The 12,136-nt window shown below is 37.0% G+C and overlaps 2 protein-coding genes across 3 annotated transcripts in view; both read right to left on the reverse strand.

Moving 5' to 3' along the window:
• LOC111444295 (magnesium transporter MRS2-11, chloroplastic-like) overlaps positions 1-6,664 on the reverse strand; it is a 14,253-nt gene extending 7,589 nt beyond the window's left edge. For both annotated transcript variants that reach the window (XM_023082339.1, XM_023082338.1), the window contains exons 1-5: positions 6,198-6,664; positions 4,530-4,602; positions 4,192-4,262; positions 3,961-4,046; positions 3,786-3,876 (exon numbers count right to left, since the gene is read on the reverse strand). In XM_023082339.1, the coding sequence (XP_022938107.1) occupies positions 3,786-3,876; positions 3,961-4,046; positions 4,192-4,262; positions 4,530-4,602; positions 6,198-6,575 (699 nt within the window). In that variant the 5' untranslated portion in view covers positions 6,576-6,664. The remainder of the gene's footprint in view (positions 1-3,785; positions 3,877-3,960; positions 4,047-4,191; positions 4,263-4,529; positions 4,603-6,197) is intronic.
• An 846-nt stretch (positions 6,665-7,510) lies between these two features.
• The window catches only part of LOC111444394 (lysosomal Pro-X carboxypeptidase-like), a 29,650-nt gene continuing 25,024 nt past the window's right edge, over positions 7,511-12,136 (reverse strand). The window contains exon 10 of the mRNA XM_023082487.1: positions 7,511-7,545. The gene's annotated coding sequence lies outside the window, so the exon portion shown is untranslated. The remainder of the gene's footprint in view (positions 7,546-12,136) is intronic.

Below are 12,136 nucleotides of genomic sequence, written 5' to 3' on the forward strand. Positions count from 1 at the left end.
AAAAAAAAAAAAAAAAAACAATAACAAAGAAGCAAAACTAATGCAAATTATGAGAAAATATGCTTCAAAAGCTCACATGATGACCATGAACTACTGGCACCACCGATTCAAGGAAGACATTTTCCATTACTAGTCCAATTTTTTTAAGGTTCAATAATAAAATTGATCCCTATGAAGAAAGTTAGAATTAAATCACTATGGTTTTAAAAGCTAGAATCTCATCCTTAGGATTTGAAAAAACCTAACAAATAGTCTCTATGATTTGTTACACCTTTCATATATTGTGCCTACAGAAGGAACTATTTATAGAGGTTTTATCAAACTATGAAGACTAATTCTAACATTAAAATTATAGGGACTGAATTCTAGCATTCTCAAAACCACATAGACCAAATTTGTCATTTAACCCTTTTTTTAATTATGAGAAACTTTAATTTGCAGTCTGTTCCTTTTTCTTTTTTCTTTTCGTCAAGTTTTCTCCTCAAATATAACGCTTTCCCTTCAAATATATGGTTTGTTCCTGTTCGAGTTTACTACATTATATTCCCACAAGGAATATGAAGGTTTTTGGCAAGCTGATAACTCTCTTGAAGATTTCTTGCCAATCAAAAGTGGTGCCCTAAATTTGCTACGTCAAGGATTCAAGATTAGAGAAAACAACTAATCATTTCCTATCCTACTCGAGAGCTGGGGGGATCCGAATGTGAGCTCACCTCTTTCAGACTAGAAAACATGCGACTTGTGATTATAAAGAAAAATTCCGGCATTTATACAAGGTTGGGCGTGCCACGTTTTATGAAAAAAATTGAAAGCTTTAAAATCATACTCGAGAGCTGGGGGATTCAAATGTGGGCTCACCTCTTTCAGATTAGAAAACATGTGACTTGTGATCATCAAGAAAATTCCGGCATTTATGCAAGGTTGGGTGTGCTACGTTTTATGAAAAAAATTGAAAGCTTTATAATCATCCTTCAAGATTTGGAAGAAAAAGGTTGTCGGCAATTCTCACTAACTAAAAAAAGGCTTATTTTCGTTTTAAAAGGCCTTATACAATTTAGAGGATTCTTATTCCCTAGACCATTCAGAGGACACTAGGCTCAACCTCAGTTCCAGTTTTTCAATTTCACACTAAGAAGAACCTTTTTGGAGGCAAAGACCTAAATGTAAATGGCACCATGATAAGAATCTCTCTTCCTTCCATTGTTCGGCTAATAGAAGGTAGAAGAAGTTCTTAATCTCATAGATTGCTAATTTAAAAGTAGAAACCTCAGTAACCGATAGGGAGATTGAGGATGAGCTTCTTAACTTCTTCAATTCCTTCTTTACTAAGGTCCCCAGAGCATGGTTTTCCGGTGTAATCTTGATTGGAGTTCTATTTCTGATCGGTAAAGGAAGCTGCTGGAAAAGTTTTATGGAGGCATTATCTTAAAAGACATGCAAAGTGTGGTATGTGCAAGGCCGCTAGGCTAGGTGATTTTATAGCAGTGTTCTTCAGAAAAGATTGCAACACTCTTGTGCTTAAGTTATTGAAATTGTTCCACGATCTTTTCTAAATGACAATACTAAAGAGAGCAACGAGCATCAAATAGATGTACATATTTCTTATTCCAAGAAACTGTGGTGCAAAAAAGGTAACTGAGTTCAAAATCAGTACCCACAAAGTTTTTCTTGAAATATTTACAGGATCTACAGGATCTAAACAATTTCAGAATACCAATCAGCTTTTCGAGAGAAAATTGTTCTTGTCTAGAATTCAGTGATGTTTAAAAAAGGAAATTGAAAAGATCAAACCTCAAATCGGATCCGGAAAAGGCATTTCGTAAAGTTGATTTAAGTTTGTAAACGCTATCATGGAAGCCAAAAGCTTTAGTGTGCTCTATGTAGAGGTGGGGTGAATGCTTGTCTCTTCAGTGCCAGTTATTCTAGTGTCACCAATGGAAAATCATAGGGGAAAATGAAGCCCTTTAGGGGAGTTAGACCAAATGATCAATACCATGATTACTAATGGATAAACAAGGTCGGATAAATGGTTCTCTATGAAGTTTTGTACTATTCTTTTCTCAATTGCTCTTGAAGTGAGTTTGTTAATCCGTTCAATATCGTCAAATTTTATAGCCTTTCTCAGGTCTAAACAATAATCAAAGATTGATATTAGAAGCTCAAAGATGATCTGGAAGTGCAGAAGTTTACTTCGTAGCAGGTTGTAGCATTGAGAAATGGCCGACTTCCTATTTGGGTCTTCCCCTCAACGGTAATCTAAACAAATTTGATATTTGGACCTCCATCGTAGAAAAAATTCAATGTAAGCTTCAGAATTGGTAGGAAAACTTCACTCACCTCTCAAGGTAGGAAAACTTCACTCACCTCTCAAGGCCAGATTGTTGAGATAATTGAAAGAATATATTTAGCATATTATATCTTTTATTTATGATTTGATTTACTGTATATTTTATTTTATTATTTAATTATTTTATATTTTCTTCATTTCTACTAGCTTATATCCTATTTAAAGGATATCAATATCAATGATAATACACACACCTTCCCAATTCTATTTCTCATTCTTAACATGGTATCAGAGCACTGATCTTAGTATTCCTAATATCACACTGATCTTGGTATTTCTAATACCCCTTGGACTCAGCACTGATCTTAGTATTCCTAATATCACACTGATCTTGGTATTTCTAATACCCCTTGGACTCTGAGTCCAAGGGGAGTATTAAACCTAAAGCCAAACCCTAACTCAATTAGTGAAGCCTTTACAGCCGCCAATCATCCAATATCAAGAATACGTTGTAAGCATCTTCAAATTGCTCACCAAGCTCAAAGGTGACATATTCAAGATGTTCGTATTTTCATTCACAACCTGTCAAGTGATCCAGAGCATCGATCTTGGTGTTATTATCCAGTAAAGCATTTATGCATGGACCAAGAAGTGATCAGAGAGGATATTCACTTGTTCCAAATCAAATTAAATGGGACAAGTTACCAATCCTCGAGTCAATCATTGTGGTCTATTTCTAAAGCATTTATGCATGGACCAAGAAGTGATCAAGGAGGATAATCACTTGTTCCAAATCAAATTAAATGGGACAAGTTACTAATCCTAGAGTCAATCATTGCGGTCTATTTTTTAGGATATTTTCATTACAGGGAAGACAAAAGTGTTATTGACCTACACTCTCTTCTCAAAGACAACTCGCATGTTGTTGACCTACACTCGTAAAGACAAGTTGGATGTGATTACATACACTCTCCAACTTGAGGAGGAGTGTTGAGATATTGAAGAATATGTTTAGTTATGGAATATATCTTCGATATTATATCTTTTATTTATGATTTGATTTACATTATATTTTATTTTATTCTCAGTATTTAATTATTTTATATTTTCTTCATTTGTACTAGTTTGTATCTTATTTAAAGGATATCAATATGAATGATAATACACACACCTTCCCAATTCTATTTCTCAACACTGATTCTAATTTTTAAACCTTTATGATCAGGATATATGAACAAAACCAAATCCAAAAGCTGATCTATCTGCTCACAATAATAATTAGATCTTCTCAGCAACTTCAAATGGTATAAGAATGCTCAAAGGTAGTGGTAATTTTTCATTGCTTCTAGGGGTAAGCTTCCTCTGGACCAAATTCTAGTTAGGAAACTTCTTATTGTTAGATGTACGGAAATATCGCAATTCATAAGCTAATTTTTCTTTCATCTGCCAACTTTAATTATATGAAGCAAGCATACATATATTTACAAGAATTACTAACCTCAAGTTCAAATGGCATTTCTGGCGCTCCATTCATGTTTTTTGGGTTCAATCGAGGCAACAATGATTCAATAAAAGCTTGTCCTCCAGGACTGAAAATATATGCAAAGAGAATTGCAATGGCGAAATTTTGTATGACAAATAAATATGGTGCCACTTTTAAGTTAGATGGATACCGGTTATAATCAAATATAAGGACACAATCCCGCATAGCTATTGCTCGAAGCGAACCCAGATTAAGCAAAATAGCATGTTCACGAACCTGCGATGTGAACCACCAAAGAAAAACTTTGTTGAGTATCATTTCTTGATTACAAATTTTTATGCCAAATGCAAATGATTCAACATGAAAAGCTTTTATTCACAATAGAATATCAACGCAATTATAAAAGTGGAAATCAATATACCAGTAATGTAGGCATTGAGTTTGTCAAAAATAAAGATGGATCAACACTTCGAACATCACGTGGACGAAGCCCTGATGGTTAAACAATGTCCACAAGAGAAAAATAATGAATGGAAAATATATAGTTTCTTAATAAAATGTAGCATAATATCCTATTTGTTATCCCACGGTTAATAATCGTGTAGGGTTAAAGATGACCAGTAAGACATCCAGTAGCAATTGATATTTCAGAGCGCAAGTATAGAGAAGAAGTTAACACAGACTCAAGTTTTTATTAGTATACATCCAGAAACTAAGAATTGAAACGAGAACCTAAAATTTCAGGAAATGTTTACTCACCACTTGACTTCAACAGCTGGCGTCTGTTAATCTTCCTAGTGGATATGGCTCCATTGGCTTTAACCTCTACCACCTAAGTTGACAATAAAGATGAGCATTGAGAGTAAAAACTTCCCCTTATCCTCAAATAAATCTCTAACAAAAAACTTCCCCTTATCCTCAAATAAATCTCTAACAGGAAACCATTTGGTTAAGGCATCAAGATCCAGATCTAATATGAGGAATCGAAACGATAACTAACCCTTCATTCAGTGGTCGATTAAAACACAAGGTCTTAACATAAGCTGAAATTTTGTAAACATGCAGCCCTTAAAGGGAATTTTGTGGAAGAAAAGTGAATATCAGAAGTTCAACTTCTTAAAAGTCATAAGTTTGCATCTTTTCTATGATCGGGCTATGATTTGACAGTGCATGATGGCTATTGAGATTCTTAAAATATGAGTTTTTTTAGTTCAACCATTTGTGGTGATGGGATTCGATTGGTTGAGTTATGTCCAAGTGTAAGATATGAGTTATCCTCTGACAAATCAAATGTTGGTGTACAATATCTTTATAGCTTTGGCAGGTGGAGGCACTATGAAGGTCATTCATATGACAGAGTATAAAAAACATAAACTTCAGATTTACAGAGCTTTAATAATATTCTGTTCTGTTGGCTTCTATGAAGCTTCCCAAAAGGAACTAATAAATACAAAGATTTAATAACATAAATTTGGAAAAGAAATAGAAATAATACAAGAAGTTCAATACGGGACTAGTAACTATCCACACCAAGTACCACAGTGGACAGCTGACTTGAGCTATATCAAATGATAAGACATTGTCTCACCTAAATTTGAACCTTCTCTTATAATTTTACTGTAACATTTCAAAAAATAACAACAATAAAACTAAAACACTACAATCGACCCTATTTGATTACAACTTTTTACGTTTACATATAATTATTAGTTAGACTTTTACTTTCTAATAACACAATATGAAATCTCAACCAAGTTCTGAAAGTTCAAAAATATTTTTTTGTTTTTGAAACTCTTTTTAAAATTATTTTGAAAAATAAATTACAAACTAAATAAATGAACATAAATTTTTAAGATATAAAATCATACCAAAAGCCTGCAATTTTTTTTAGAGTAAAAATATTGATTGTGGTTTATTGTAAAGGTCAAACTACTAAGTTAGATGAACTGTCAATTTTGGTTTTTAATAGTTCCTAACGTGTTTAACATTCTTTAAAATTATTTTTGAGTTCGACAACGTATAGGGTAGGAGAATTTGAACCCCTAACGATGAGATATACTACATTGAAGATCAAAAGTTTAGCGAGTTAATAAAGTTCTAAACTACACAATAAATTACTAGTGGATTAGCACTTTAAACTGTTTAAAAATTAAATAATAAACCTTTTGCACTCTTAACATCAAAATTCGAATGTGATTTTAGAATGCCAGGAAGTCATTCCACAAAATGTTATTCAACATTAACAAAAACAAAAGTTTGGCCCTAATTAGCAACTGACGACGAATAGGCAATAGCAGACTTGTAATTTGAAGAGGCTCTCATAGATCTCAAACAGCAAAAGAGAAAGAAAATAAGAAATTCACTACGCAATTAAACGTCACAATTCACACAAAGAGCAAAATTCATCAAAGAAAAGAAAAAACAAACCTCATAAACCAGCTCTCGGATCGCCAGCGACAGATAATCACTCGGCGACGAGGAAGCAATCGTCTGCGCAGAAGCAACAGTGGCCACAGGATTCTCTTGCTGAACACCAATATCATCCTCGCGATCTCCCCCTACGTCCAAATCGGACACCAACGCTTCCGAATCACTCCAATTCTCATCATCATTGGACATGGAGAAACATTTCGTTGTCGACGATAACTTCATCCGGCAGTTCCGCAACGGAGCCAAAGAGGCAAGCCATGGAGATCGGAAGAAGCGCGATTCAGAGGCAAGATCAGAGATGAGACGGTGGTGAGAGGATGAGGATAGTGCCTGGGAAGGAAATCTAAGGAGTTGAAGGGATGGAGAGATCGGCATTGGAGAGCGATCCAAGGTGTCTGGTTATGAACATTAAACTTCAAACCAGGCTTCGAGCTTCTTTTTTACGTTGGCAGGTACCGGAGCTTCCAAAAGTAGAAGACCACGTGTATTTTGTTTATATATTATATGAAAATTAATTTTTTTTTTTTTTGGATAATGTTTGAAATAAAAAAATTAAAAAAAAATTAATTGATATTTTGCTCTCTGATTGGATAACGATATGTGGTTATGGTTCGTGAAAATCACGTGGCTTATGCTTGGTTTCTAACTGTTTGAATTTTCTATTTTTATAATAATTTTTTTTTTTTTTTTTTTTAACGATGGATTAGGTTATTCTATTTAGTTTTTATTTATTCGATCTCAAATTCCTCCCAAATAAGGAGGAATATAAAAATAGGTTAAATACGAGCCGAATAGGCAAGTATGGTAAATTACAAATAATATAAAAATAATAAATGAATACAATATTTTTGCTTTTAATGAAAGGGCAAATATGGTAAGCGGTAACGTAATACAATAGATATTTGCCTTATAATGAACGGTCAACTATCCTTAACAACATAGTTCCTATTTCTTCCTCTTATTTTAATCTTCTCTGTCTTCCGTAAGTATCCTTCTTATCCTTCAGCAGCGAAGGTGGGTGCACGCACGTGCTCAGAATGGCTAGTGGGGCCCACGTGAACACATCGAAGAGAAGAAACGCAATGGGCGTGAGATTAACAGTAGGAGTAGTTGTCATTGGTAAAGAAATGAAGAAAAGAACGGAGAGAAATTGAAATAACGAGTAAAGAAATAAAAATGGGTGCAACTTAGTACTACTCTCGTCCAAGCACGCTTAACAGTGGAATTCTGATAGGATACCTTGCATTAGTGTAATAATGCAAATATCCTTCTTAGAAAGTAATAAGCATTTTAAAGACCATTGTTCTCCGCCATCAAACACGATTATCTGATCTTAGAAACACAGCTAACGAATTGATCAATATTAAGTCACTCGTTTCCAAATTTAAAAAGGATTCTAGACGTTCTTGAGTGCACATATCAATGGGCATCGAGAGTTTGGTTGGATTGTAAGAGATCGACATAATACTTCGAGATCCAAGCATCAATTATGCCCATTTCAGCCTTCCTTTGGCTTATCAACCATTCACGATCATCCTCCCTCCCTTCTTGTAAGTCTAAGCAATGGGAGCCTGTATTAATCACAATTTTAGCATTTGAAAAACGGTATGAAATGTAAAATAATTAATCAAATTATGATGAAAGCATTACATTTAGCCGTGAGGATAGCAACAATGCTCTCAGATATATTATGCAATACCCTGTGATCCAAACCCCATACCATTAATAGTTTGAAGCTTTGAAGGTGGTACCAGCTTAAATAATGTTCTTACTTACCCTCCACTGTTGTAAGGATCTTTGAGGCCATTAGAGAAAATAATGTTACTTCCAAACCGATGGAGTATTAATTTCAGGTCATGCACAATTTACCAAATTGTTTCCCGTTAAATTAATAAAAATACCCCTAAAACTACTGTAAAACTTTCGTTCAAATACCCTTTGTAGTTAGTTTTAGATGAAAAGTTAGTACTTCATTTTAAAAATACTCTTAAAACTTTTGAAGGTGTCAAAAATTCCCTTTAATAGAAAGTTATTAATCCTAATTTTTTTAAAAAAAATATATAAAAATGCTCTTCAACTTTTTTATAAAAAATCTTAAATTAAAAAAAAAAAAAAAAAAAAAAAAAAAAAAAAAAAAAAAAAAAAAAAAAAAAAAAAACTCTTAAACCATTCATATATTTTACCTATTTAATCTAAGGTCATTGCTATACTTTAAATGCGGAATTTACCTTATATGGGCTCTTATCATAAATACGACATAAGTTTGCCTTTTATTACCTCATGAATAACGAATACAAGGGAAAGAAAAGAAAAAGAACAACGCTGAAGTAAATGTCATATATTACCCTATGATTTATTACACGATTACAATTCAACCTATACTATCCTATGCATGCAAATGGGAATTCAACCTAAACTAACCTATACTATGAAGGCAAATGAAATTCAACCTATACTAACCTATACTACGAAATGGAAAACAACTATCCTATGCATGTGCCACGATCCCGGGATGTGCGATGCCGCCATCGATCTCACATAGGTGCCTTGCCTTTATCTGAAAATATAGTAGCACGAGTCTTGAGTATTTCTAGAATACTCGGTAAGTGGCCCCCTATCAGGGTTATGCAACAATCACATGCAAATGAGATGATGAGACCTATCTTTCAATCTATCTTCCTACGATGCTGTCCTAACGGGTAATTTGGACGTGTACCATATACTCTACTCACAGCCCATACGTGCGAGTATGGACTTACCAGTCAGTTTGCACACCGCTCGACCACTTTCCTTGTCGGGCGATCATACTCTGGGAGCTCCTTAGGCCGGACACCCGTTAGAACTAGTAACCATCATGGCAGCACTATGCAAAACATAACGATCGTTGTCCTACCATTGGATGTACGCGTCCGTACCCTCGTGATGGAATAGGGGTATCCCCCCAATATATGAGCACACATAATGCATGAGGTCCCCAATATTTATACTTTTATCATTAATGTATATAAACCAGCTTTCATCTTTCATGTTTTATGTCATTTCTTATTTTTCAGTCTACGTATCATACATAATTCTAACGGGGTTACATTTTGTGCAATTTATCGTGATTTCATGTCATACATTATATGCTGTTTACATTCAGCATTATAGTACCATTCAAGCCAGAATAATCCAGACATATCATAAATGTCATAAACATAGCACATCATATCACCTTAAACAACATACATTCACATTTCACAAGCGTACTTAATTGATTATAACAGGCTAGCATACAATTCAATGACACGTGCGAATCCAAGGGCACGTGCCAACCTACAACATTCAACGTGTAACCTACGACGGGTGAGCCACTTACTTGGTAGGCCTTAGCTGAAGTACTCCCTAAAATATAAACGTAAGCTCCTAGCTCCTCGTATACGTCCTATGCTTCCGTTGGTGGTGGTTCCTATTGGATCATTCGACACCTTCGTTAGTATTTCACAAACATAATTAATTTCCAACTTGAATTTGTGAAATGTGGCCTTAAAATGATTTATTTTACCTTATATGGGGTTGAAATCAAGTTCGGGAGGGTCGGAATGGTGCCAAACAGGTCGAAAATATAACGACGCTAAATTTCCACATACTCAGAGTCGCTACTAACGTCTCATGCTCATCTATAATGCGGAAATATAACTCTTACATGAACATAATTGATAATGAAAATTTCAGAAAAAAAAAAATGTTTAAAACAACTTCTCCTCTGAAAAACACTGCCATGGTCTTACGTGTTTAAATATGAAATACTGAAATTTAGAGAAACAAAAACAAATACAAAATAATTTAAAACAATGAAATGCAAAACAACCTATTCTAACTTAAGACTAGAAATTTAAATATGAGTCTACCCTATGCACGTGCCACAGTCTCTGCTCGCGATGCCGCCGTCCTCCGTACAAGTGCGCCTTGCCTTTACCTGAAAAATGATGTGACACACGGCCTGAGTATTTCAAAGAATACTCAGTAAGTGGCCCCACTATAGGGGGCCATGCAAACACAAACACATGCAATCATGATTTAGGGACCTATCTCTAATCATCTTACGGGTGGCCTCCAGTCTCGGACAAATTGGACGTGTAGTACTTCCCTACACACGACTCACACGTGCGAGTGTGAGCCCTCAGGGCGCTCGCACACCCCCTGGACCCTCTGGTCAAGCTAATCTGTGGCGACGTCCGGAGGTCAGCAGAACCCCATAGTGTCATGCGCCTCATGAACACCCTCATCTGTGTGCTTTCGCACCTGTGCGCATTCGCGCTCATCATAAGGTGCGCGTCCGCACTCATCATCTCTAGGGGAAGTAGCCCTATGCTTATGAACATACAAAATGCATGAGGTCCCTCTAAATCCATCGTAATGTCTCTTCTGACACAACCCTCTAGTCTCATCTCTTTGTTACTCTAGGTAACGCATACTCGTGGATATTTATATTAATATCATTTTCATGCTCTTAGGGTTGTGTCCTACGTCGATCTAACGACATGATGCAATATGGCACTCATCATCATCTAGCATGCTCAATATGGAACACATCATCATATTAAGGTAAAAATCATGCAATCATCATGCTCATCATAATGCCACAACGTGCGTCAAACATATCAAGCGTCACTCAACAAAATATGTATATACTAGCACATATCATCAAGCATCATATAATTTATTTAGCCTATCCTATAGTAAGGCCACTTACCTGGTTGGCCTTAGCCGAAGTACTCCCTAATTTAATTAACGTAAGCTCTCGTTCCTCGAGAGTTGCTCTAAAGGTTGCTGGAGTTCGCTTCATATCCCACCGTTCGTCACCTTTTGTTAGTATTTCACATTTTAATTAATAATCCAACTAACAATGTGAAATACGGCTCTAAAACGGCCTCGGATACCTTAATCGGGGCCGAAAACAGATCCAGGAGGGTCGAAACAGTGGAAACCGGGCTGAAAATAGGTGAGCCGAGCCGAACAGCTGCTGGAGCCGCCGGAGCGTCACTGGAGGGAGCCCGAGCCGTTTGCGCCGAGTCGAGCCAAGGGACTGCCGCGCCGCTGTGTGACACGTGGCAGTAGCAGAGAAAGCCACGTCGGGCGGTAGTGTCGGGTCGAAGCGCGGGTCGCAGTCCGGTTCGGGTCGCGGGATGTGGAAGGCTACTGGGCCAAGGCTAAACGTTGGGCCTCGGCTTACTGGGCTGGGTCGCAAGTGTTTGGTTTGCAGGCCGGCTCAATTGGACCGTGGGTCTAGTCTAGGTTGGTTCAACTGAACCGTAGCTTCTGGGCCGGTTTAAGGTTTGAGCCGCTGTAGTTGGGCTGGGCCGAAGGCAGAGGCCAAGGGAGGAACGGGCTGGCTCTCCCGGGTTCTGGGTTCGGGTTGACCCGGATCCGTGGATCTCGTCTTCCTTACCCGACTTTGGCCGATTTTCCGGCGAGCTTTCTCTCTCCTTCCCGCGGCGTTTCCGTTGCCGATTTCGGTCCTCTTCCTTCCCTTTTCCTCTTTGTTCGTCGTCCTTCTTTCCTTTTTGGGAGTGTTGCGGCCTAAAAGCTCCTAGAAGCCATAGATCTAAGAATCGATTAAGAAACCTAATTTTCTGACATCGGTTACCGACGACGACGCTTACGAAATAACACAAAACGCACCCTGAGTTATTGTGCTTTCGTTAGGGATCTCTCTTATGGTAGTAACAGGTCGTTTGGTGTCGATTTAAGGGTGGTTTGAGGGCTCGTCAGAGAAACTGAACACTCGCCGACGTTTGTCCAAAATCTCTCTCTCTCTCTCTCGAAATTTTCTCTCTTTTCTCCCTTTGCAGGTGTTCTGAAGATGCTGGGCTGAGGGTGGGCGTGCTGTGGCCGTCGTTTCGCGTGGGTTCCGCGAAACTCGGCGGTCGCCGGAAAACTCGCGGGTTTTCCGG

This window comes from Cucurbita moschata, unplaced genomic scaffold (genome assembly GCF_002738365.1).
Source record: "Cucurbita moschata cultivar Rifu unplaced genomic scaffold, Cmos_1.0 Cmo_Scf00006, whole genome shotgun sequence".
In the NCBI taxonomy this organism is placed as follows: domain Eukaryota; kingdom Viridiplantae; phylum Streptophyta; class Magnoliopsida; order Cucurbitales; family Cucurbitaceae; genus Cucurbita; species Cucurbita moschata.